Genomic DNA, 27,293 nt, shown 5'->3' on the forward strand with positions numbered 1-27,293 from the left:
GTTTCCGGTTACACGCGGAAGTGCCGGGTCTCAGCGGCGGAGGCTCTGCAGTCAGCATGGCCAGCAGAAACAACAACAAGCTGCCCAGCAACCTCCCGCAGCTACAGAATCTGATCAAGCGGGACCCGCCGGCCTACATCGAGGAGGTGGGAGCGCGGCTGGGCGGGCGAGAGCTGCAGCCAGGGTCTCCCTGCGGAGCGGAGGAGCGCCTGGGGAAAGGCCGTCCCCGTGTTCGATCCCCGCCTGCGGAGACAGCGCGTTCGTGTTCAGGGTTTATCTGCTAACAGATCGGCGGCCTCCCGGGTGTCGCTGCCGTGGTTTTGGACACCTGCTGCTAGGCTGGGTCACCAACTCTGGAGGAGCCCGCTCCGTGTCCCGGGCTGTGTGGGGGAGCGGGGAGGACCCGAGTGTCCTGTGCCCCGAGGAGGCTGGCGCGATCTGCATGTCAGGTTTTGCTTTAGGAAAGGCGGTTGAAAAAAGGAGGCCAAAATTGTGATGGACTTCTTGTACACTGCCCTCATAGAAGTTGTGGGAATAAGAGCGTTTCGTCTGCCACTCGACAAACTCCAGGTGGTGGTATTGATGAGTTAACCCGACAGGTGCTTGTTAAACGGGTATCGCTGTAGTGCATTTTCCGTAATGGTCTGGACTTCTTTCTCACTAGAGATTTGTTCAGCGGCTAGCACAATTACCCACCTTTTGAGTGTCTTTCTCAATTCTGTCCCTCTCCCAGTGTTCACACCCAAGGACTCACAAGAATGCGTTTCGGCACCTAGGCATCCCCAGTGGTTGAGGTCAGCAGTAGGGAAACCTTTTCCACTTAGGAGCAGTGGAAATAAACAAAAACGAGCAAGTACAAGAAATTGTACGTGAAAATAGCATCCGTATCCTGGTGGGGCAAAACTTGTTGATCCCGAAAATGAAGGCTGGGGGAGAGGGGGAGGGGTTACTGCTGCTCTGCAAAGAGCTGGGAGGGACAGCTGGCTTGGGAAAGTGTTCTGAAGGTGTAGACCTCGTAGCAGGAGAGCAGGGGAAATGCATGACTCCCAGGAGCTGGGTGGTCCAGATGCGTGGAAGAGGAAATTGTCCTGACCTTGCCTCTTAGTGAAATAAGAGTGTCAGCTGAGGGTGCCAGAGACCATGGTGGAGGTTTAAGGATAGAATACAATGTATGCCATGGTTGCCTAGGAGCCAGGAAAGGTGAGAAGCCGGCTAAGGTCCTCAGCAGACACCATGCTGTGTTTGTTTCAGGCTTGTGGTTGGATCAAGATGAGGCCTTAAACAGCTGACAGAAAGCCTAGAGTGGAGAATGGAAGGGGCAAGCCAGTTGAAATGCATGCATGGAAGTTACTAGAATGAGTGGTCATAGGATTGGGCTGGAGGGGAGCCGGGAAGGGACAGTGGGAAGCTAGTGGGCTCAGCGGATGTAGTGCACACTCGAGAGAGGATGTGTGCCTTTGTCTGCCTCCAGCAGGTGCACACCGAGGCCCTGAACAGCGCACACAGCCGGGGGAGCCCAGGCTTGCCACCCATGCCCGCTGCTTTCCACTTCACCCTGAACCTCTGTGTGCATAGTGGTGTTTTGTTTTGTTTTGGTGAAGATTTATTTTATTTTTATTTGAAAGGTAGAGTTACAGAAGGAGAGAGAAATTTTCCATCTGCTAGTTCACTCTCTAAGTGATTGTTAGGGCCACAGCTGGGCCAGTCTGAAACCAGGAGCCAGGAGCTTCTTCCGTGTCTCCCGCATGGGTACAGGGACTTTGAGCCAGTGTCCATATGGGATGCTGCAGCCTCACCAAGAGGCTTAGCGTACTGCACCACAATGCTGGTCCCGACTATGTGTTTTTCACCAAAGATCCTTTCCCCACACCCTAACCAGTCAGTCTTCCCCTTGTGGAAATGTCTGCAGCCTGTTGTAATCATTTATCTTCCAAAGCTTCAAAGGCATTTTGGGTTTAATCTTTTAATTTTGATACTTTTCCCCCCAGATTTACCTTTAGTGTTTTTTTAAAAAAGATTTATGTATTTTTTGTTGGAAAGTCAGATATACAAAGAGTAGGAAAAACAGAGAGGAAGATCTTCCCCGATCGGCTGCAATGGCTGGAGCTGCACTGATCCTAAGCCAGGAGCCTGGAGCCTCTTCTGAGTCTCCCACACAAGTACAAGTTCCCAAGGCTTTGGGCCGTCCTCCACTGCTTTCCCAGGCCACAAGCAGGGAGCTGGATGGGAAGCGGAACCACTAACATTAGAACCAGTGCCCATATGGGATCCTGACCCAGGCAAGGGGGGACCGCTAGACTACTGTGCCGGGCCCTGCATTCTGTTTTAAAGGCAGAGAGAGATATCCTCCATCTGCTGATTCACTCTCCAGATGCACAGTGCAGCCAGGGCTGCACCTGGTAAAAGCCAGAAGCCTGGAACTCAGCCCAGTCTCCATCCCCGGTTTCCACGGGGGTGGCACAGACTTGAGTGTGCTGCTTCCTCCCAGGATGATAGCAGGGAGCTGGAACAGGACTGGAGCCGAGACTGGAACCCAGGCGTGATACAGGGTGCTTGGGGTGTCATGTCCTCGGTGGCATCTAACCTGCTCCACTAGATGCCTGAGCCTTAGTTGTTGTTTGTTTGTTTGTTTTTGTTTAGCTTTTTAAAGACTTATTTTTATTTGAAAGACAGACATACAGAGTAAGGTGAGAGAGATCTTCCGTCCACTGATTTCACTGCCCAGGTGGCTGGAATGGTTGGAGCTGGGCCAGTCCAAAGCCAGGATTCAGCAGCGTCTTCCAAATCTGCCACTCCGGTTCAAGGACCCAAGGACTTGGACCACCTTCTGTTGCTTTCCCACACCACAAGCTGGAGCTGGATTGGAAGTGGAGCGGCTGGGGTCACAGACAGAGGCTTAATCCACTATTTCATAGCGTCAGCCCCTTAATTGATACTTTTAAAAGGAGAGGAATTTTGACTGGCAAGCTTCATATGCTCAACTTTTGCATCCCGTTTTCTGACTTACATTTTTCTACTGGCTTGAGTGCTCTGTTTATGTAGACTGGAGTAGTTGGGGTCATTAGAGATGAAGTGACAGGACAGCCGGAGTGGCTGCCCCTTGCTTTACTGTCCTTTATACCACAGCATGTAAACTCCTAATGACACTTCTAAGGGAACGGTCTTTAGATTCTCCATGATGTGCTTGAATTTTTGAAAACTCACTTTGAGCAATTTAGGTAAGGGGGGAATCCCTTGTGCCACCTTCTCCAATCTGCTTTCAAAGGACTTTTACTAAGAAGTGTTTGATTCTTTTTGTGGTAGTCATATAAGAAGATATAATGCATTTGAATTATTTTCTACAGTTTCTACAGCAGTATAATCACTACAGATCCAATGTGGAGATTTTCAAATTACAACCAAATAAACCCAGCAAGGAACTAGCAGAGCTGGTGATGTTCATGGCACAGGTAAGGAGATCATCTTTAATCATTAATTAATTTATTTCTTTGAAAAAGTTACAAAGAGAGTGGGGAGAGAGAGGGATCTTTGCAAATGGCTGTATTGGCTAGGGTTGGACCAAACCAAAGCCAACTGCATGGAACTCTGTCTAGGTGTCCTAGGTGGGTGTAGAGGCCCAAGCACTTGGGTTATCTGCTGCTGTTTTCCTAGGCACATAAACAGTGAATTGAATTGAAAGTAGAACAGCTCAAACTGGAACTCATGGTGGCGTAGTATGCTGGTGTTATAAGGTGCGGCTTAACCCACTGTGCTAGTCCCAAGAATAGAGTTTCTCTCCCCATTTTATCTATTTATTTATTTATTTTACTTGTAAGTCAGAATTACAAAGAGAGAGGGAGAGGTGGGCAGAGAGATTTTCCACCCACTGTTTCATTTCCCATATGTCTGCTGTTGCCAGAGCTGGACCAGGCCAAAGCTGGGTCTCCTTCTGGGTGTCCTACATGAGTATAAGATCTCATGACCTTGGGTGGTCCTCTGCTGTGTTCCCAGGCCATTAGGAAGCTGGATCAGAAGTAGAGCAGCTGGGACACAGATGAGGGCGCATATGGAATGCTGGCCCCAGAGGCTGGGGGTTAGCCAGCTACACTATGGTGCTGGCCCCAGATCTAAATAAAACTAGAACTGATCTTAACACAGAATATTTGTTTCAGCAGTAGTGTAGTTCTGTGAGAACTTAATTAAATGTTTGAACTGTTTTTGCAAATTTTCTAGTATTGTTGCTGATCTTTTTCCAAAAACCTGAGAAATACTTCATAAATGTTTTTCTTGAATTTTATCACAAGATGAGTTCTTAAAAAAAAAAAAAAGATATGTCTTACAAAAAAATAGTATATAGCAGGGTTAGAGGGGAAGGTGGTTTGGCACCATGTACCTCCAGTCTGGTTTTGCAGAACATTTTGAAACTATGCGTGTGAATTGCAGCTGTGAAACCTGAGGTGCCTTTGCTTTGTTGCAGATTGGCCACTGCTACCCAGAGCATCTCCGCAGCTTTCCCCAAGAGCTCAAAGATCTCCTCTCCTACAATCACACCGTCTTGGACCCAGATCTTCGAATGGTGAGACACAGTGTTGGAGTCAGCAAGTTGTGCTATGGTCCTGTAATGTGTGTTTGAATAAGGGCGGCCTGTATGCTGAATATGTACGTATATGTATACACACTCATATGTATACATATGTATATATAAATTTTTTTTTTTTTTTTGAGATTGACTTATTTTTGTTGGAAAGGCAGATCCACAGAAAAAGGGAGAAACAGAGAGAAAGATCTTCCATCCGCTGGTCCACTCCACAATTGGCCATAGTGGACAGAGCTGATCTGAAGCTGATCAGATTGTCACTGCACAGCCAGGGGAACTTCTTAGTCCTGTTAGCAGTGTCCCTGATGTCTGGTGTGTGTGTGTGTGTGTGTGTGTGTGTGTGACGGTTGTGGGGTGGTGTGCAGAGACCGTCTCCTTGCCTGCCTGTAGTAGCGTGGAGTCACAGAGCTAACTTTGGGATGGGTGGGCTTCTTTCTGTTGTGTGACTAGCTTTGCCATGGACTGACAGTTTGTTTCTGTTCTCCTTTGAAAGACATTCTGCAAATCCTTGATCTTGCTGAGAAACAAGAATCTCATCGATCCGTCGGGGTTGCTGGAGCTCTTCTTTGAACTTCTGCGTTGCCACGACAAGCTGCTGCGAACGGTAAAGGACTCGGAAAATGTCCCCTGCTGCTCCTTCTTTCCTGAGGGCACATAAAGCTTGCAGCAGTTGTGAGGCCATTTGAATTCTCAGGGTTTTCCATTATTGGACCAATTAGTAATGATTTTAAAGGCTGGTTTTGTAGTAGAGTGGATTAAGCTACGGTTGGGAATATCCGCTGTCTCTATCAGAGTACCAGTTGGGTTCTGGCTTCTCTGCTTCTGATCTAGCTTTGCTGTCACAACCTGGGAGACAACAGTTGATGACTCAAGTGCTGGGGTGCCTGCCAGGCACAGCTACGGCAATTCTGAGCCCCTGGCTTCAGCCTGACCCAGCCCTGCCTGTGTGAGCATTTGGGAAGCAAGCTAGTGGATACAAGGTCTCCCTCTCCCTCATTTTCCATCCTGTCTTTTTCAAATGAAAATAATGAAATCTATTTGGAAGGCAGAGTAAAAGGTGTAGCAAGGTCAGGAATGTTGCCTAAGTTTAATGTGCATGTTTTTCTTTTTCTCAGACTTTATACACACATATTGTGACTGATATCAAGAATATAAACGCCAAACACAAGAACAATAAAGTCAATGTGGTAAGTTCCGCTTTGTTTTCCATGCTTTTAGTCTTGTAGCAGCAGTGTATGGTAGCTTGTTTCTCTTTGTTTCCCTCAGGTCTTGCAGAACTTCATGTATACCATGTTAAGAGACAGTAATGCAACTGCAGCCAAGATCTCTTTGGACGTGATGATCGAGCTCTATAGAAGGAACATCTGGTATGTCTGGATAGCTATATGGATGTTTCTCTTGAGAAGTAAACTCTTTTTCATTTACACTTAATACAGAGCACATATATACATGTTTTTGCTTGATCTTGAGGGTTTTTTGTTGTTGTTGTTGTTGTTGTTGTTTTAACATTTATGTGTTTTTATTGGAAAGTCAGATTTACAGAAAGAAGGAAAGACAGATAGAAAGATCTTCCATCCCGTGTTTCACTCCTTAAGTGGCCACAACAGCTGGAACTGAACTGATTCAAAGCCAGGAGCCAGGAGCTTGCTCTGGGCCTCCCTTGCGGGTGCAGAGTCCCAAGGCATTGGGCCGTCCTGCACTGCTTTCCCAGGCCACAAGCAGGGAGCTGGATGGGAAGTGGAGCAGCTGGCACACAAATTGGCACCCAAATGGGATCCTGATGCATGAAAGGGGGAGGATAGCCAGTTGAGTCATTGCATTGGGCCCCAATCTTGAATTCTTTAGTAAAACACATTAGTTTAGCGGTAGAAATGCAAAGACAAAGCAAATGACTAATGACATTGGCTGCCGTTTCTTGGGTATCTACTGAAGTCGTATTCTTGACCTTGTTCAACTTTTGGAACAACAGAAGAACAAATGTAGATTGCCTGGAGTTAGCCTTACTTACAGATAATGAAATCCAAGTTCCTGAAGGAGATGTTCACTGCTATTAGGAGGCGGACTGAAGTTCCAGCCCAGGTCTTCCGTTGCTCTCCTCTTCTGCACTGAGGGCTTTCCAGTTGGTTCATCTTGTATGTGTGAAGTACCACTGCAGGTACTCCAGCTTTCTTTGCTTTGCTTAACTGTAAAAGTAATACTCATTTCAGCAGAAAATGGGGAGAAACCAGGAAAGGGTTATTTTTATTATTATTATTTATGCAGTATAATTCCACCATGCAGAGATAATCACTGTTAGTATGTTTTAGTATTTCATTTATTCTTTTTTAAATTTTTGAATTAGGTGGTACAATTTCATATAGATTGGGATTCCCCCGCAAGCTCCCATTGCCTGGCAGATTTTCCCCATTTTACTATTATTGTATAGTCCTTCATAAGGAGTCACAATTCCATCAGTCTCTTATATAAGTGTACCCCGACATTGCTGGTACAATGTCAGACAGTCCAACATCCAGTACCCCAGTCTACACATTTCCAACAGTTTCATTGGAAATCCATTTTTTGTCTGGAAGCAGGAATGAATGTTGCATTATATCCCCACATCTGGATATGGTGGACCCCTGTACCCCATTACTATGTGCATTTCCATAATTGAGAAGCTATGAAACAAGGCCAACAACTGGTATGAGTTAAAACAACCGCAACAACAATAACAACGACAAAAACAAATTACAGCACCATGAAAAAACACACCACTGGGTAACCAACACATGGGTGACAAAAAGGAAACACAAAAATCTCTTGAGAAAAATAATGTAATCCATGAGCCAGCAATGAATTCGACAAGAGAAAAGGAAGTCTTTGGAATAAATAAAACTGAGATAAAAAACATCAAAACACATGGGATGCAGCAAAAAAAAAAAAAAACCAGTATGGATCGGATTATTAAAGTTACTCTTTCCATGCCGATTTTCATATTAGTATGTTTTAGTGTTTCCTTTATTCTTTAATGTGCATTTCAATGTGTTTGGGATTTTGCATATTCTAACTTTTGTATTTTGGATTGTTCTTCCCCCCTTACTTTGAACAGATTCCCATGTCCTTAGAAATTCTTGAAAAACTCCGTTGTGATGGCTGAGCTCAAATTTAATTAAATGCTTTTCTTCTGGTTAACTATTTCAGTAATCCGTAACACTTTAAAAATGTAATTAATTAATTTGAAAGGCAGATTTATATAAGAGAGTGATCTTCTGTCCACTGGCCCACTTGCCAAATGCCTGTGACTCAGTCCTGGTGTCCCACATGACAGAGGCCCTCAGCAGCCGCCTTTGCCACGGGCATTAGCAGGAACTGGCTCAGAGGCACAGAGCAGTCAGGGCGCAAACCAGGAGTACCCCAGTATGGATGTGGGAGCTCGAGCCACCAAGCCGCAATGCCCACCTCCTACAACTTTTTAAAGTGCTGGAATTATGACTTCTAATGTGTCAGGAATATTTGTTTATATGGATAAGTATTTGTTCATTATTTTATGCCACAGTCTGTGCTTCAGTATAATAATGATAAAAATTTACTTCAACACACTGATTGTCTCCCCCCCCCCCAACCAGGAATGATGCTAAAACTGTCAATGTTATCACGACGGCATGTTTCTCTAAGGTGACCAAGGTGAGGCCAGGAGGGCTGCGTGGACGTGCAGGCTGGGTGCTGTGTGGCTGTGATGGTGTGTGGCCTGCAGGGAGGGCCACGTGGGCACACAGGGCAGGTGCTCTGTGGCTGTGATGGTGTGCGGCCTGCAGGGAGGGCCGCGTGGACGCACAGGGCAGGTGCTCTGTGGCTGTGATGGTGTGTGGCCTGCAGGGAGGGCTGCGTGGACGCACAGAACCTTGGAAAGCAGAAGATGATAAACTGAGATGAGGCTCCTAGCTCCTGGTTTCAGCCTGGTACAGCTCTGGCTGTTGCTGCCATTTGTGGGTAAACCAGTAAATGGAAGAATTGCCCCCCTATGTCTCCTCTCTCTGTATCTCTACTTTTCAAATCTTTTTTTTTTTTATTAATGCATGTAATAGATGACAGCAGCAGATTTTTTTTTTCTGAGTCCTTTCTTTTTGGCTCAGTATCAATTGAGACAGTGACTGTTTTTGATTTTCTATTGAAGACTGTAGTGTCTTTTTTTGGTGGGGGATGTAGAAGTGCTTGTGAGTCAACGTGAAGGATAACTTTAGAACCTAAAGGTGTTCATCTAATAATTATTTTAAAATTAAGTATGTATGAGACAACATAAAAACTTTTTAAATTAAGGATAAGAAAAAAACTCACTCTTTGATTTTTCTTTTTCATTTTATACAAATGCATAATGTGTAGATGAAACACCTGTCCTGTAAGATGGATTTTGTCACAGTGTTTTCCTCATTGGTCTTCAGATACTGGTTGCTGCTTTAACATTCTTCCTCGGGAAAGATGAAGATGAAAAACAGGACAGTGACTCGGAATCTGAGGTGAGTTTAATTATGGCTGCTTTTCAACTTAGCAATCCATTAATTTTGTTGTTGCTTGGAGTACAAGTTGTATAGCATCTGGCTGCTTGAGTTAGAAGTTTATATATGACACCTTTGTTCCTTACTGAGTTCTGCCATTCTGAGGGTTTTTTTGTATTTAATATATGTATCCAGTGAGACTATATCTTACTCTATAAGTTATGAATAACAATTACCACTAACATATTTTTGAGATATTGTCAGCATCATAGAGGTTCAGGGTGGAAGGAGAAAAATGTAAAACATTGTGAAATGTTTAAGAAAATATTACAAAGAAAAAAATTACCATCATTTTAGTGATTTGGTAACTAACTCTGGAATGCATTATGGCAGCTGTTAAACAGTGTGGTTGGTAGATTTTTGTATAGATAAAATTAAATTTTTCTTGGCCCTGACTTACTTCTACCTCTGGATTTCTTCTTCACAGGTAATCACTTTGTTTCTAGATGTTTGTGTTTGATGCACAAAAATACAGTCTTATATGTGTAGGAGGTTTTTCAAAACTATCAATGCCATGATTACTCTGCACCTCGCTTCCATCGTGTCAGTACACACAGATGTACCAGGGCAGCTAGATCTTTTTGGTTAATATATAGAGGTCTGCCTTGTTTTACCACCTATATTTTTTAGAATTTGAATTATTTCTTGATTATTCCTTTTTGTTGGTATATAGATGTGCTGGTTTCTTTTTTCAGATAGAATGACATTTGTGTTCTGTCTTGTGTATCGAGTTCCAGCAACAAGCAAGGGGATAGCCTTTTGGTGCAGCAGTTAAGGTACCACTTCTGGCACTCATGTCCCATAATAGAGAACTTGGGTTGGAGTCCCAACTCTGCTCCCGATCCCAGCTCCCTGCTGAAGCGCACCCTGGGAGGGAGCAGGTGAGGGATTAGGTGCGTCCCTGCCACCCCCATGGGAGACCTGCCCTAACTTGCTGGCTCCTGATGGGGGCAGTTGGGGAAAGAATCAGGGAGAGATGGATCTCTCTGTTTCTCTTTGTCCAACTCAATGAATAACAACTTTTTAAACAGCAAAATAAGAAAGATCTATGTGCCTTTGCATCCATGTGTATGCATAGTTTTTAGTTGTTTGGTTATTTTTTTTTTTAATAACTGTGGGCAGACTATAAGGGAATTTCAAACAGTTTGTGGAAAATTGAATTAAAAGATGTTTATTTTGGTGCAAAAACCTTTGAGATACATGAATAATTCTTTTGGTCAGACACACTTCCATGAACTTTTGAAGACTGATAAAAGAACCAAGAGGTGGATGACGAAGGGACGAGTCTGCCTCCCTGCATACAGTCTTTCTGGCGGACAGTTTTACAAAATCACTTCTTCTTTAGGACGAAGGGCCAACAGCCAGAGACCTGCTAGTGCAGTACGCCACAGGGAAGAAAAGCTCCAAAAACAAGAAAAAGTTGGAGAAGGCAATGAAAGTGCTCAAGGTAAGAGTTCTGCTGGGATTGAGGTAAAATTCAGGATGCAGAACATTGTAATCAGCTTTTGTGAATTTCAAGTGAAGTAGCTTTTAGAAAGAAATGGTTGATAAATTGTTTTTAACTTTAATTTTACTTTTATTATTGCTTATGTAGTTCAGGGGGATGCATGCCCATTTGAACCTCTAATTGTGATGAGGAGGGTTGATGTATGGAGGAAGGTGGGTGGGACAAATGTTTCAATTTGTTTCTCTCTTTTGTCCCCAGTGGAGGAATATGAATTTTCAAGTGTGAATTTTTTAATAGATGTATTCAGCTCTAGAAGAATTTGTGATTTGATTATAGTAATTCACTTTTAGTTCCTGTGATCAAGATGTTTTGTATTGGGCCTAGCGCAATAGGCTAGTGGCTAAAGTCCTGTCCTTGCACACGCTAGAATCCCATATGGGCTTTGGTTTGTGTCCCACCTGCTCCACTTCGCTTCCAGCTCCCTACTTGTGGCCTGGGAAGGCAGCTGAGGACGGTCCAAAGCCTTGGGACCTGTAAGACCCATGTGGGAGACCTGGAAGAAGCTCCTGGCTCCTGGCTTAGGATCAGCTGCGCTCTGGCCATTGCAGCCGTTTGGGGATTGAGCCAGCAGATGGCAGATCTGTCTCTCCTTCTCTGTAAATTTGACTTTCCAATTAAAAAATAAATAACTATTTTTTTTAAGTGATTTTTATTAAGGAGTATTTGCTGGACAAGTTTCCTGAGAAATACAAAGTAAAACCTATTTGATATTTTTTTAATGCTTACTCCGAAATTCATTACTTTGTCACCTCTGTGTTTTTTAAGGTTTTTATTTGCAGATTCCTTTAAGTTTCATGGAATTAAATTATTTCCAAGGTTTAAGACAAAACCACCTTGAATTCTTCCAACTGGAAGAAAGATTTTAAAACAATTCTTTTTCTTTTGAATAGTCTAGTGGACTTGATAACAGCCTTGAGCACATTAGCACTTTGAATTCTAAAGGCATCATTACTATATTTCATAGTGGAAACGTATTTCCTTTTCCTTTCTTTTAGAAACAAAAGAAGAAGAAAAAGCCAGAGGTATTCAACTTCTCAGCTATTCACTTGATTCATGATCCCCAAGGTACTGCAGCACAACTTCCCGTGATCCTTGTTGGCCTTGGATCTCCCTACTTTGTTGACGGGTTAATAGGCGTTAGAAGATCCCTGGCACTCCTAGGCAACTAGTAGATGTTTGCTTGTTACTCACTGGTTGTAAGCTAGAGAATTATGTTTCAACGCAATGGCTCCAGTCCACAGCAAAATAAGAAAAATGTAAAAGACAAGTCTGTTCGAGAGTCATGTCCTTAACAATACAGTAATGGTAGGACAGTATATCTGACCAGATAAAAAATTAGTGTTCTTTCTGTTAGTCTTTAAAGTAAAAACTGAAAACAAAAATAACTGATCTCTTGAAACCAAAAATCTAGAAACTAGAACACTAGTTCTCAGACTGCGCATTGGGATTGCGTGGGGACTTTTTAAACAGTATTGATGCTTGGGTCTGTTATCCCAGAGATTTCAGTTTAGTTCATATGGGGGACACTGGGCAGCAGGACTTGTCAGCCCTGTGTGTCTCTAAGGCACAGCAACGTTTGCTAGCCATTGCTATAGAACCAGGTTTCTATGGAGAGCTTGTTAAAGTATAGATTGTGATTCAGTGGGTGTGTCTCTTCAGAGGATGCATTTCTCTTTTATCATGTTATGATACAGTTCCATAGGCTCCTGGGATTTCCCTTATCCCCTCTCCAGTTCCCCTCCCCCCACCTAGTTCCTCTATATCATTGCTGAAGTATAGTTCTTCGAGGAGGATGCATTTCTGACCAGCTCTGGGACAGACGGTGCTGGCTCTGGGGGCTCACCTCTGAGAGCTAGGGCTCTAGAGGACTGCTAGTGGCGCAGATGAACACCTGTCAGTCTAGAGGCTGATGTTAAATATCCCATGGAGGCTGAACACTTGAGCCTTCCTCAATGCGGTTGTCGCCTCCCGGGCCCGTTAGAGGAGAGTTGCACAGCCCCTGGATCATCAGTGTGTTTCTTTGACCTGCTTTCTTGCAGACTTTGCTGAAAAACTTCTCAAGCAGCTGGAGAGCTCTAAGGAGAGGTTTGAAGTGAAGATGATGCTCATGAACCTTATCTCCAGATTGGTGGGAATTCACGAGGTTTGGAAATCATTGCGTTCTCTTGGATTGCGATAGCAGTAGAATCACTTGTGGTAAAGGGGAAGCCCCTGGCAAGAGCAAAGATTCAGTTTTATCGCCCGAAGCACTTGAACGCATAGAATTTACCAAAGCTAAGCTCTGCCAAAAAATAACTGTCTTCATCCCTGTTGTGTTTCTCTGAAGTATTGATGTCACTTCGGGCTTGCATCCAGATAGAATGTTTGGGGTTCTACTTGTCCACTTTTCTTGGATTCACTTTATTTACATATACATCCTCTGGAGACATCATGACCCACATATTTCTGTGTACCCTTATATGTCACAGCTTAATAAATTCTCCATGGATTTCCTGATTTCTAGATCCCTCTGCTAGGAAGCTGTGTTGTTTGCAGAGCTAGATTCTCTGATTAAGTTAACTAATTAGACTAGGCTGCGAGTGCTCCTTGGTGGTGGGGGTGTGTGTATGGTGCCTGCAAATGGGCACATCTTAGACCAGCTGCCATTGTCAATACCCTAAAATCAGGCCGTGAAGAAATGACCCATGAGGTTTACCTTATTTTGTTTTCCTGTCACTGAACTCTGAGTGAATATTTTGCTTTCTTTAAAAGGAAGTTTTGATAATCAATTTTTTTTCAAATGGAAAAATATAAGGATTTTTCTTAAAAATAATTTTAAAAAACATGGAGTACGTGGTGCGGCAGTTAAGATGCTGCGTGACGTGGTTTGGCCCCATTTCAGAGCTCCTGAAAGCATGTGTGAGGCCTCACTGCTCTTTCTACGTGGGGTGGGGTCCCAAAGTGGAGTCTCCAATCCAACTTTTAGTACATTTCTGCAATAAATTAATGTGAAATTTGAATTTGAGCTTGGTAGGAAAGCGACTTGCAGTTTGAGCATGGTTTGGTGGACATGACACTGGACGTTCAGTGCTAACAGTAATGAAATAGCTGTGTTTAGGTTGGTCGAGTGTCTTCACTTGTTTCAATGACCATTTCCCTGATAGCTGGACACCTGTTGCTGTGCTGGAGGCAGACTGGGAGTTCATGTTTTCTCTGAACTACCGAACACAGTCATTCTTTCTGTGTGGTTGGACTGGGATACAATAAATCAGGACTTGGGTTTTTAATAATGAGATTATACTAGTTGCTACTTCTGATTGAAATTTATTTGATCCCTTGTTTTGGAATCTTAATACTTAACTTGATCATCTTATTTGAAATTCCATAGTTAAAAATTAAGAAATAAAAAAAAAGAAAATGCTCTGAAATGCTAACCTTTTGGAGCAATTTGGAAGTTGGCCCTTCAAGTTAGGGGTGCCCAGCTGGCACTGTGTACAAATGTTCCAAACTCGGGAGAATAGGAGTGGAGTGTGCCAAGCTCCACCTCTGGTGTGCATTTTGAAGAAGGGGCAGAGGTCGGCCTCTGGGTATGCCCTCTCGCCCCAGGGTCCCCTCTGTTTGGATTTAGTAAGTCACTTCTGCAGTCACACCAATTTTAAAGGTAGAAGAATGCCATGTTTTGTTTGCTACTCCTTGCCTTGGTTTATCGTGTGTACTCTTTCTTCTTCATTTGCATAATGAGGAGAGCTTTGTGGCCTCAGTTGAGGAAAGATCCTTCCCTTGGCGATTATATACCGAAGCTTTGCTTCTGAGAAAAAGCCAAGGTTCAGCAGGATTCCCAGTTAGAGGTGCTGGCGATAGTTAGCTCGTGGAGACTTGCAGTGCTGCACTGCAGCTGGACGGGTGCTGAGCTGGCGTGTTCCTCTCTCCACAGCTTTTTCTCTTCAACTTCTACCCCTTTGTGCAAAGGTTCCTGCAGCCCCACCAACGAGGTAAGCAGCTCACTTGCCATGCATTGGAATAGCCATCCACAGTGTTCTGTTCTGGAGTTCATTAGAGACAGAGGTGGAGTGAGGTGAGTTGTGTCTCAGAGCAGGGCGGAGAAGCCCTTGTGTTCTTGTGGAGGCTGCTGTGGTTACTGGATTACTTGTGTTCACCAACTGTAAAAATTACTGTTAAAAATGGCTTCTCAAAACAAGCCTTTTTGCAATGCCATGACATATATGGAAAATTCTAGAGAAGAAGACTTGACTTTTTATTGTAAATGTAATAAATTACTGGATTTATAACTGCCCTCATTACCCTCATGATTGTTCTTAGCAAAAACATGAAAGCAGAAAAAATCATTTTGTGTTTGAATTTGAAGCAAGGTGGGAAGGACACTAACATGTGTTGAGCATCTCATGTGAGCCACGCCAGGCCCTCTGCCAAGTGCCTTATATACATCATTCTGTCCTGTCCTCACATCACCAAGCTCACACAGTCAATAAACAGCCAGTCAGGCTTTATCTCCCTTCTTTCTTGTGCCCAAGACCTTGTTCTGGACACACTGTCGCCCCACTGAAGGGAGAACAAATGTTGTATCTGTGCTTGTATTTATGTGTCTGGTCAGGAAGTCCTTTCCTTGTGGCTTCTGTGTTAGACAGTAAGCATTCTACAGTGAGCAGAAAGTCCTGTGCTGTGTATAACGTGTCGGTAAAGAGACGTGTTTTGAAGAAAAGGACATTTGGTGAGGACATGAAGGAGTGCTGGGGTGGGCTCTATTTTAGATGGCAGGGTTAGGATGGCACCTTTAATCCGGTGGCTGCAGAGGAGGTTGAGCCCCAGGGCTGCCTGAGGGCTGGATGTCGCAGGTGGAGCGACAGCAGTGTACCTGCCGTGCTGCCTGATGGTGACCCTTCTGACCTCTTGTGTTTTCAGAAGTGACGAAGATCCTTCTGTTTGCTGCACAAGCTTCTCATCACCTTGTGCCCCCAGAGGTGAGCCCCTTGAACTTTCCTCTGGCCCCAGTGCTTGCGTAGCAGTACAGTGCCGGGTGCCCTGGAGCTGCTTGTCCATAGAGGTTACCTTCAAATCTTGAGGACCTTTATGAAGAGACTTTAAAAGGTCATAAGGAAAAATGGCAATAATGGATAAATAGATTTTGCTGCAAAAAAATTTTTTTTAAAGTCTTGTTTTTTTGTTTGTTTGTTTTATGATGTTTACATAGCTGATCCAGGATAGAAAGGATTCAGGGATAGGGAAAAGTGTATGTGATCATTGTTTCTGAATTTTCTGTTTCTTCCTGTTTCTGGGGGAAGGAGGGATAAGGATAAAGGGAGAAGCCATACCCAGCCTCCCAGCCGCCCTAGTACCCAGGGATGGGGAATGGCCACCCAGCATCAACCCAGGGTCCCAGTGTGGCACATGCTCTAAGGATTCGGCCCAGGTGGTTATAGTAGTTCTGAAATACTGTCGATCTCACCAATCCATGCATAAGGAAACCCTCCCAGTGTCTGTTGGCTGACACAGTCAACCTTAGAGTTACTATTTGCCCAGATATTTGCTGTCATCATTTGGCTGGGGTTAGTCCAGTTTGTTCTGTTCTGCTTCTGCTATGGTAAGAGATGTGCTCTGTAGACCCAAGTGGGCTGCCATATTCTCCGTGTGCACCAAGGCCCGCTGTCCACTGTATCTTTTACACTGAGCAGGACCTGTTCTCACAGGCGGGCCCAAGGACCCCTGCCCCTGAGGCTCACAGTCCTGGTGCCCACTGTGCAGGCAGGCTCCACTGGAACCCCCACCCCCGGGGCTCACAGACCCAGCACCCACCACCCCCAGACTGGTATGGCTTATCTCACCTCGGCATCCACCAGTGTGTGCTTCAGCCTGGCTCAGTCCAGCCTGCCCCCACTTGCAGTTCCTGCTGGTGGGTGCTGCTGCAAAAAAAATATTTTTAACTTCATACATATGAAGGGTCTTTAAAAAGTTCATAGGAATTGCCTGTTATAAAAATGGAACACATGGATTTCAGAATTGTTTTGCACCAAAATTACTTCATGTTTTAATTCCATCTTTAAGGGTTTTTTTGGGGGGTGGGGGTGGGGGAATTTCGTCATACATTGAAATTCAATTGTGCAACTTGTAACAGTGAAGTTTGTTTCGGACAGGTTGTTCAGAATTCTGAATTTTATTTAATAACCAAATTTTGGCTCGGTAGCCAAAGAAATAAATGGTCCAGCAAGCATTGCAATGACACAAGTTAAACCAATACCTGCAACTGTGACGTCACATACTGGAGCACTGGTTCAAGTCCTGGCTGCTCCATTTCTGATCCAGCTCCCTGCTAAAGGACTTGTGAAGCTAGCAGAAGATGGCCCAGGTGCTCAGAGTCCTGCTACCCACGTGGGAGACCTGAATGGAGTTCTAGGCTCCTGTCTTCAACCTGGCCCAGCCCCAACTGCTTCAGCCGTTTGCAGTGTGAATTAGTAGATGGGAGAGCTGTCTCTTCCTTTCGGATAAATAATACGCCTTAAATAAAAATTGTATGTGCAGGGAGATTGTCGTATTTCTCAAAAGCTTTTAATTGTGTTCCTTGATTGAAACAGTGCTGGATTATCCTATGTCCAAGCAGGTGGGTTTGTTTTGTTTTGTTTTTTTTCTCATCTATGTTGATAAATGTTAAGAGAGAGTAAACTTTAGTCTGATCATAGCGCAGAAACCAAACTCCGGTGTGAAGCGATTTCACCTCTGTGTGTTACCTTCGTTTTTCTTCATCCAGTATGCACGCTGTGTGTGCAGGTGTTTCCCTGTGCACAGCCTGTTGTCCTCAAGTCCTCAGGTGGCTGAGTGAGCACAGATGTTTCTCCTACAGCTCTCTTCTCCTGTTCCCAATTCAGATCATTCAGTCCTTGCTGATGACCGTGGCCAACAATTTTGTTACTGACAAGAACTCTGGGGAAGTCATGACAGTAGGGTATGTACCGCCTGGTTGGGGGCGGTAGGGGTGTTTTCAATCAGCTGGTGGTGTGGCCTCTGGCAAAGCAGCTGGAAGTAAGCTTCCGCCTTCTCAGAGGTTTCATATTTTTATTCTAATGGGTAGAATTTTGAGGAGGGAGCCAGAGAAGAGATACTTGTCCTTACTAGTTTTACTCCCTCAAATAAATGATTGTTTGGCAATCCATATTTTTTCTGTTATCTTCTGAATTCCTCTCCTACCTTGGAACAAATTATTTATTCTTGACAGGTAGTCCTGAGGCCTTCTTGGTTACTTTGGAAATACTTAAGCACTGCTTTCAAGATCATCTAATCTGTTGATGATAAGAATGCACTAAAAAGTTGGCTTCTTATCTCCTTTGGGATACACTAGTGGGATGACAGCCCCAAAGACCTTCAGCTTTCCTGGCTGACCCCATTTCTTCTCATGGAATTAGGGGCAAATGGTTGTCTTGATTTAGTGTGCCAGACACTGTTCCCTGTCCTTCTCCCACCAGCAGAGGAAATGGTGGTAACCTAAGAGCCAAAGCCCTCTAAGACTGCCCTGCCTCTCATGTTGTGCCATCTAAAACCAATCTCATTAGATCTGTTTGTTTGAACCATTTCTGCTTTGTTCAAACAAAGTTCCTTTTGCTTTTGTAGCATCAACGCTATAAAGGAGATAACGGCCCGATGTCCTCTGGCCATGACTGAAGACCTTCTCCAAGACTTGGCTCAGTACAAAACCCACAAAGATAAGAGTAAGATGTGCAGTGTTCTCAGTAGACCGAAGGGCGCGGCGTGCTTGTGGGCTCTGCACGCTCTGCCCCAGAGTTTCTCACACAAGGTGTCATTTCACAGATGTGATGATGGCTGCCAGGACTCTGATTCAGCTCTTCCGGACACTGAATCCCCAGATGTTGCAGAAGAAATTCCGCGTAGGTGACACCTGAATGTTTGATAGGAGGGCTGTGGTCTCAGAAAGCGGGACTTATTTCCTGCAAGTTGATTTTTAGTATTTATGGGAATTCCATTTCGAGTGCTCATTATGTGTGTGCTCTTACTGTTTAGATTTAGATTACAGTTGGTTGATTTCCAAGACTCTGTTGTATTAGTGGTATATGCTCATTGACAATGACTAAATCTTTTTTTTTTTTTTAATATTTCTTCATTTATTTGAAGGCAGAGTTACAAAGAAGGAGGAAGAGTTTCTGAGCATTGGTTTGCTCCTCCAGTGGCCACAATAACCAAGGCTGCCCAGGTGCAATACGAGGCAGCTGGATCACAAGTAGAACAGCCAGGACTTGAACCAACAGGCATTTGCTGCTGTTGCAGGGGATGGCTTAACCCACGGCACAGCTCATTTCAACTTGAAGGCTTTTTTTTCCCCTTTAGATTTGTTTTTACCAAAGAGAAAGATCTTCCATCTGCTGGTTCACTCCCCAAGTGGCTGCAAACTGCTGGAGCTGAACCAATCCAAAGCCAGGAGTCAGGAGCTCCTTCTGGGTCTCCCACGTGGGTGCAGGGTCCCAAGGCTTTTGGATATCCTCAACTATTTTCCTAGGCCACAAGCAGGGAGCTGGAAGGGAAGTGCAGCTGCCGGGATACGAACTGGTACCCATATGGGATCCCAGCACATGCAAGGCAAGGACTTTAGCTACTAAGCTGCTGTGCCAGGCCCAAGGCTATTTAACAAAGTTGGTAGATTGGAATCTCAAAAGGTCAGTTAGTAGCTTGTGCCAGCACTGAATAGGCAGTCCTTCAGCCAGATACTGACTCAGTGCATTTGGAAGGGACAAAAGGATGTGTGTATACAAAAGAAAGAGAGATGGTATTTTCTTTAAAAAATCTGCCAGCTTCCTGGTCTGCATCAGAAGATAGTAAAAGGGCCTGGTACGATAGCATAGTGGTTAAAGTCCTCGCCTTACATGCACCGGGATCCCATATGAGCCCCGGTTCTAATCCTGGTGGCCCCGCTTCCCATCCAGCTCCCAGCTTGTGGCCTGGGAAAGCATTGGGGCTGGCCCAAAGCCTTGGGACCCTGCACCTGTGTAAGAGACCCAGAAGAAGTTCCTGGCTCCTGGCTTCGGATTGGCTCAGCTCCAGCTGTTGCGGCCACTTGGGGAATGAATCACTGGACGGAAGATCTTCCTCTCTGTCTCTCCTCTCCTCTGTATATCTGCCTTCCAATAAAAAATAAATGAATAAATAAAAGGAGAGAGTAAAACCGGCAGCATCCTAGCTGTGGTTTTACTTTGGTCTCAGACATAAGCGGGCAGGTCTTGTCATTTTCTTCCCTCCTTTTAATGTGGTGCTGCCTGCAATTCAGAGTCCTTGGAGAATAAATACATTCTGCAGGTAATACTTGTAATCTTGGCACCTTATTCTAAACAAGGTTTCCTCCCACAGGGGAAGCCTACAGAGGCATCCACAGAGGCACGGGTACAGGAGTACGGAGAGTTAGATGCTAAAGATTATATTCCAGGAGCAGAAGTGTTGGACGTGGAGAAAGAAGAGAATGATGACAATGAAGAAGGTTCGTTTTTATTTCACCGTAAACCAAGACAATCACTCCTGCTCTCTGTGTTCATCTTTAAATCTGTACGCTATTGGAACAGCCTGTTGGCAGACATTTACCGAAACACTGATGGAGTGTGAGCGAGACAGCGATGGAGTGTGAGCGAGACAGCGATGGAGTGTGAGCGAGACAGCGATGGAGTGTGAGCGAGACAGTGATCGAGTGTGAGCGAGACAGTGATCGAGTGTGAGCGAGACAGTGATGGAGTGTGAGCGAGACAGTGATCGAGTGTGAGCGAGCCATGATGGAGTGTGAGCGAGCCATGATGGAGTGTGAGCGAGACAGTGATGGAGTGTGAGCGAGACAGTGATGGAGTGTGAGCGAGACAGTGATGGAGTGTGAGCGAGACAGTGATGGAGTGTGAGCGAGACAGCGATGGAGTGTGAGCGAGACAGCGATGGAGTGTGAGCGAGACAGCGATGGAGTGTGAGCGAGACAGTGATGGAGTGTGAGCGAGACAGTGATGGAGTGTGAGCGAGACAGTGATGGAGTGTGAGCGAGACAGTGATCGAGTGTGAGCGAGACAGTGATGGAGTGTGAGCGAGACAGCGATGGAGTGTGAGCGAGACAGTGATGGAGTGTGAGCGAGACAGCGATGGAGTGTGAGCGAGACAGTGATGGAGTGTGAACGAGACAGCGATGGAGTGTGAGCGAGACAGTGATGGAGTGTGAGCGAGACAGTGATGGAGTGTGAGCGAGACAGTGATGGAGTGTGAGCGAGACAGTGATGGAGTGTGAGCGAGACAGCGATGGAGTGTGAGCGAGACAGTGATGGAGTGTGAGCGAGACAGTGATGGAGTGTGAGCGAGACAGTGATGGAGTGTGAGCGAGACAGTGATGGAGTGTGAGCGAGACAGTGATGGAGTGTGAGCGAGACAGTGATCGAGTGTGAACATGGTGAGCGAGATAGTGATGGAGTGTGAACATGGTGAGCGAGACAGTGATGGAGTGTGAGCGAGACAGTGATGGAGTGTGAGCGAGACAGCGATGGAGTGTGAGCGAGCCATGATGGAGTGTGAGCGAGACAGTGATGGAGTGTGAGCGAGACAGCGATGGAGTGTGAGCGAGCCATGATGGAGTGTGAGCGAGACAGTGATCGAGTGTGAGCGAGACAGCGATGGAGTGTGAGCGAGACAGCGATGGAGTGTGAGCGAGACAGTGATGGAGTGTGAGCGAGACAGCGATGGAGTGTGAGCGAGACAGCGATGGAGTGTGAGCGAGACAGTGATCGAGTGTGAGCGAGACAGCGATGGAGTGTGAGCGAGACAGCGATGGAGTGTGAGCGAGACAGCGATGGAGTGTGAGCGAGACAGTGATGGAGTGTGAGCGAGACAGCGATGGAGTGTGAGCGAGCCAGCGATGGAGTGTGAGCGAGCCATGATGGAGTGTGAGCGAGACAGTGATGGAGTGTGAGCGAGCCATGATGGAGTGTGAGCGAGACAGTGATGGAGTGTGAGCGAGACAGTGATGGAGTGTGAGCGAGACAGTGATGGAGTGTGAGCGAGCCATGATGGAGTGTGAGCGAGACAGTGATGGAGTGTGAGCGAGCCGTGATGGAGTGTGAGCGAGACAGTGATCGAGTGTGAGCGAGACAGTGATCGAGTGTGAGCGAGCCATGATGGAGTGTGAGCGAGCCATGATGGAGTGTGAGCGAGACAGTGATCGAGTGTGAGCGAGACAGTGATGGAGTGTGAGCGAGACAGCGATGGAGTGTGAGCGAGCCATGATGGAGTGTGAGCGAGACAGCGATGGAGTGTGAGCGAGACAGCGATGGAGTGTGAGCGAGCCGTGATGGAGTGTGAGCGAGACAGTGATCGAGTGTGAGCGAGACAGTGATGGAGTGTGAGCGAGACAGTGATGGAGTGTGAGCGAGACAGCGATGGAGTGTGAGCGAGACAGCGATGGAGTGTGAGCGAGCCATGATGGAGTGTGAGCGAGACAGTGATGGAGTGTGAGCGAGCCATGATGGAGTGTGAGCAAGACAGTGATGGAGTGTGAGCGAGACAGTGATGGAGTGTGAGCGAGACAGTGATCGAGTGTGAGCGAGACAGTGATGGAGTGTGAGCGAGCCAGTGATGGAGCAGTGCACACGGTGAGCGGCCTGGAGCTGCTTCCTGCTCTTGGGAGGCTGACCGTCTCACAGAGGAGATGTGTGCTTTAGCGTAGACTGTCTCTTCATGGCAGGATCATGCTGTTGGCACTTGAGAAGATAATGGTTTTGTGTTTGCTGCCTGGAAGAGAAGTGTGTGTTAGTTCTTGGAATAATATGCAAACTCTCCTTGTTGAGGAAAAATTCTTATTGAAAATGAAGAATCTGAAGAACCCTCTTCTCTCCAAGAAACTATCTTATTTTTACATTCATTCATTCATTCAGTAAAGCTTTCTGAATTTATTTTATTTATTTGAAAGGCAGAGTTATAGAGAGGTGGGATAGAAAGATCTTCTATCTGCTAGTTCACTCCCCAAGTGGTCACAGTGGTTGGGGCTGGGTCTGTGCCAGGCCAGAGCCAGGAGCCTGGAACTCTCCTGCCAGGAGTTCAAATGCTTGGACCATTTGTGCTGCTTTCCCAGGAAAGCGGGTAGCAGAAGGCTGGATTCAAAGTGGAGCAGCAGGGATTTGAACTGGCTTTCATATGGATGCCAGCATTACAGGGATGGCTCAAGCTACTACACCTTAACCTTGCCCTCAGCAAAACTTCAGCACTAAAAAAGCCAACCACTGTGAATACCAGGAAGAAAATACTGCGTTTGTTCTCGAAGGCCTTTCCTCCAGGCAGTAAAATTAAAGGATTTATGATTACATTGGTGGCTTAAGGGCAGAAGACAGGCCTGGTCCACCTGAAGGCTTGAGAGAGTTGCTTCCTGATAAGCCAGGAATTCAGTCAGGAGTGCAGGAATAGTGCAGGCTTTGCCGGCCAGAGTGTGGGCCAGGCCCTGAAGGATTTGAGAAACTCTCAGAGTTTGGGATGCAATGTGGGGCAGCACGGGAAGAGGCCAGAGATAGAGCGCGGGTGTGTATGGCAGAGCAGAGAGCTGGGGAGCCCCAGGAAGAAGTGGGAGTCTGGAAGTAGAATGCTTATCGCCATGACGGCACTATGGCCATCTCCTTTGTTGAAGCGTCTCTGACGGTCTTCTAAGTGAAGAATGTGTGTAAGTGTGCGTAGATGAGTTAGGTGCTTGCTGTGTGGCAAGGACAAGTGCACAGTGCAGATTGGCTGGGTGCCATTGGGCTCTAGAGTGAGACGATGTTTTCATGATTGTGGGGGATGCTGCTGGCATTGTGGCGTCACCCCAAGAGTCTGCCCTGCCTCTGCTGAGTCATGGGGATTAGAGATGACCAGGTTTTGACACGTGATAGATTCTTGGCCAGTGCTTGTTCTCCATTAGATGTTTAAGAATGAATATTGCTAACTTCGTGGCCTGTAGATATGCGAGGTTTGGATTGCTTGATTATCTCGGCTTGCCGCCAGTACTTGGCTTGAAGTGCTGGTGGTAAGCACGTGCCCCTCTCCCCGCAGACGGGTGGGAAAGTGCCAGCCTCAGTGAGGAAGAGGAAGAGGAAGCTGACGGGGAGTGGGTCGATGTGCACCACTCTTCCGATGAAGAGCAACAGGAAATTGTAAGTCCTGAAAATACCTCTCCCTGGTGGTTTTGAAGGTGTGTTTTGTGCGAGGCCTTGCTGGGAGACTCAGTGGGGCAGCCGAGTTCTCCGTTGAGCCGGGAGCCATGTCAACCTTTCTGTGTGTGCTTTCAAGTCCCGGAAGCTGAGCAGCATGCCCATGGAGGAGCGGAAAGCCAAAGCCGCCGCCGTCAGCACAAGTCGGGTTTTAACTCAGGAAGACTTCCAGAAAATCCGCATTGCCCAGATGAGGAAGGAACTGGACGCTGCCCCAGGGAAAGCCCAGAAGAGGAAGTACATTGAAATAGACAGTGATGAGGAGCGCAGGTAGATCGGCACAAACTCGGGGGTCTCAGCTCGTGTGGGAGACGTGGAAAGGAATTCCTGTCTCATGCTTCCTGTGTCGTGTTTCCCTCACACCAGGGGCGAGTTGCTTTCCCTTCGGGACATTGAACGCCTTCATAAAAAGCCCAAGTCTGACAAGGAGACAAGGCTGGCGACGGCCATGGTGAGTGAAGCGTCTTGTTCCTGGTTCTTTAAGCAGCAAGCCAAGAAGGCCAAGTCTCGTCAGAACTTGTATGGTCACAGCATGACCCTAGGTTTTTTAAATGTGGGTACAAGTAGCAGAGAGCAAAATACACATGTAGTAAGTTAGGTGAGTTTTAATGATTGCGTGTAGCTGTGTAACCAGCACGTGAAACAAGGTGCAGGCTTGAAGGGCAGTGTGACATGGTCGTGTGTCGGGAGGCTCAGTGTGTTTATCCCGCTGCTAGAAAAGGGGGCATGTTGGCCTTCACCAGTGGACAGCCCGGCCAGGTGGAGTCTGCCTGTGGCTTGGGCCTTGGCTGGCCAGTGCTACCATCCTGCCTATCTTTCCAACTCTTCTGTCCCTTTATTGGTTTTAGGCACCATTTTTTTTCTTTCCTTTTTAAGATTTATTTTATTTATTTGAAAGGAAGAGTTACAGAGATAGGGATCCTTCCATCTACTGGTTCACTTCCCAAATGACTGCAGTGGCCAGAGCTGTGCCAAGCCAAAGTCAGGAGCCCGGAAGTTCTTCTGGGTCTCCCACGTGGGTACAGGGTCCCCAGTACTTCTGCCTTCTCAGGTACATTAGCAGGGAGATGGAGCAGAAGTGGAGCAGCCAGGATGTAAACCAGTGTAATAACTGGTGGTTTAACTCATTAGGCCACAGAGCTGGCCCTGGCCACTATTCTGTTTTGACTTCTCCTTACCCTCTCCATTCATTCACACTGAAAGCTGTTACGCTGTTCTTTGCCTCCCCACTCATGCACCCACTCATGCACCCACTCTCAGTGCTCACTCGGGTCTCCACCTCCACTCTTCCTTTCCCCAACATGAAGCCCTTCAGCTGTAAAAGCCGATGTCCGCCTCTGGGAAGCTCCCCTGACCTCACCAGACTGAGCTGTGTACGGGCTTGAGTCTGCTGTCCGCTGTCCTTGTGTCTTGGACCCAGCCAGGAGCGGCAAGGCTGTCTTCAAGCCATTTCGTGGCCCTGGTGTCCAGAGCACTTGCACTCAAGTGATGGTGATGTTGGCTAGATAACTCCTGAAACATACCATTTAAAATATCTTTGTGCCAATCTTTGTGCTGTTAGGCTGGGAAAACAGACCGAAAGGAGTTTGTAAGGAAAAAAACCAAAATGAATCCATTCGCTAGCTCCACAAATAAAGAGAAGAAGAAGCAGAAGAACTTCATGATGATGCGCTATAGCCAGAACGTCCGGTCCAAGAACAAGCGTTCCTTCCGAGAAAAGCAGGTGAGTTCCCCTTGAGGCGTGAACAGCATTCGGAAGGATAGTAGCAGAGTCCAAGCTAGGACATCTCTGAGTGATGGAGTGTGAGCTAGATTATCTCTGAGGCCTTTGCCCAGCCTGGACTTTTCTGATATCTGCCCCATGAAATAATCTCCCGACCAAGTCCATGGTTTTATGCCTGGTCCTTTTCCATAAGCAATTGTTTTATACAATGCTATCTCAAAAGCAGATTCAAGTAGGGAGCTAGATGGGAGGTGGAGCAACTGGGACACAAAAAAACAACACTTGAGAGAATTAGCTAGTTGAGCCATCACACCAGGTCCAAAATGACAAAATTTTTAATATAAATTGTTGAAATCGAAGTGAAAGGACAGGTGTCACTTCAGATCTTTAAAATTCCACATTTTACCAGAGTCTCCCAAATTTATAGTTGCGCTTAATTAATCCTTTAGCTTATCCTTCAGTGGCCCTTAATAATATTTGGGAGCTGAGGAAAGTAATAACCATTGAGTGGGCAGGCCCTCTTGTGTCATGAGATGCGTGTGACTGTTAGGTTTCGGCTCAGGGCAGGCCCCCACCACTTCCTTCCTGTGGGACAAGCCGTGTTAGCACGGATGTGAAGCCTTTATTTGTTCCTTGTCAGTATATCGTTGTCTTTTTTCTATAAGAGGCTCATTGGAAATGTGCACCTGTTGCTTCAAACATGCTTTTCCCCTTGCTTACTTGCCTTTTAGCAGCTGAAACTAATTAGAATTTCCGTGTTTGTTTCTCTGCCTTATGTTTTCCTCAAGGCCTCTCCGTTTTAAAATGTCAACCAAGGACACTCATTTTTCTATGATCTCCTCTCTTTGTTCAATAGAAATATAGTATGAATCACATGTGATTTCAAAGTGAAATTAATTTCAATAATTATCTTGTTATACCAAAGTAGTATCATTTTGACATATTAAGCAATATAAAAGTATCAGTGAGATGTTTTACCTTTCTTAAATAACTGAAATCCCACTTACGTTTTATCCCGAAACATTATCACCACGTGGACTAGCCTTACTGTACCTGCTCCCTAGGCATCTAGTTGTGCCCCTTGCTGGCACAGTTTCACCAGGTGTGACTTACTGCAACATGTAATCGTTAGCATTTGCTTGTTGTTTTAAATGTCTTGATTCGTTTGGTACATTAAACAAGCCATTTGAAAACCAGCAAACAAGGGAGTATATAATAGTTACCTTAAATCAGCTGAATGTGGTTAAATGCTTTTAGGTGGCCCCCATGTGCATTGTTTAATGGATTTTGTTGTCTTGGAAAAGGTGGCTATGAAGCAGAAGCTGAGGTGTGGGTGTTTAGACAATATGTTCTGCAGTGTGAGAGCCATGTACAAAGCAGAGGCTTGTCGTCCCTGGAGCCAGGTGGTGCTGCGGGTCTGCAGCCTGTAGTCTCTGTATTCCCCTCCCTAGCTGTGTGGAGGCCCTCCTGGACACAGGGTTCTCGTGCTAAGAAGCAGTCGCACATCCTGAAGTAGTTCCTCAGGGTGAATCCTTGTTGATAAACCTCCTTATTGCCAAATTAGTTGAATGGGATACCCGAGATATGCCATGCTTAAGTAATTTTTTTCTTATCTTCTAGCTGGCACTACGAGATGCACTTTTGAAAAAGCGAAAAAGAATGAAGTAACTTCCAAGCAAGTTTTCCAATCCAGAGAGAATGCTATTTATGTTGCTCTGTATATTAGTAAAGCAAGAATGTTGGTTTACATAAGAGTCCAGAAGTGTTC

The 27,293-nt window shown here is 45.8% G+C and overlaps 1 protein-coding gene across 1 annotated transcript; it reads left to right on the forward strand.

Moving 5' to 3' along the window:
- Positions 1-27,280, forward strand: SDAD1 (SDA1 domain containing 1). The gene is made up of 22 exons (XM_058667202.1): positions 1-146; positions 3,345-3,449; positions 4,457-4,555; positions 5,070-5,180; positions 5,692-5,763; positions 5,843-5,943; positions 8,182-8,239; positions 8,995-9,069; positions 10,454-10,555; positions 11,611-11,680; positions 12,655-12,758; positions 14,529-14,586; positions 15,515-15,573; positions 17,473-17,549; positions 18,212-18,309; positions 18,410-18,486; positions 19,958-20,084; positions 23,645-23,745; positions 23,882-24,072; positions 24,169-24,253; positions 25,364-25,525; positions 27,146-27,280. Exons 1-22 carry the CDS (start codon positions 57-59, stop codon positions 27,191-27,193), a joined length of 2,070 nt encoding a protein of 689 aa, XP_058523185.1. The 5' UTR covers positions 1-56; the 3' UTR covers positions 27,194-27,280.
- Positions 27,281-27,293: the final 13 nt, after the last annotated feature.

Source organism: Ochotona princeps, chromosome 7 (genome assembly GCF_030435755.1).
Source record: "Ochotona princeps isolate mOchPri1 chromosome 7, mOchPri1.hap1, whole genome shotgun sequence".
Classification (NCBI taxonomy): Eukaryota; Metazoa; Chordata; class Mammalia; order Lagomorpha; family Ochotonidae; genus Ochotona; species Ochotona princeps.

Coding starts and splice junctions, on each gene's coding strand:
- SDAD1 (XM_058667202.1), top strand. CDS start 57: ATGGCCAGCAGAAACAACAACAAGCTGCCCAGCAACCTCCCGCAGCTA. Junction 4,556..5,069: donor TGGACCCAGATCTTCGAATG/GTGAGACACAGT, acceptor CTCCTTTGAAAG/ACATTCTGCAAATCCTTGAT. Junction 24,254..25,363: donor CAAGGCTGGCGACGGCCATG/GTGAGTGAAGCG, acceptor TTGTGCTGTTAG/GCTGGGAAAACAGACCGAAA.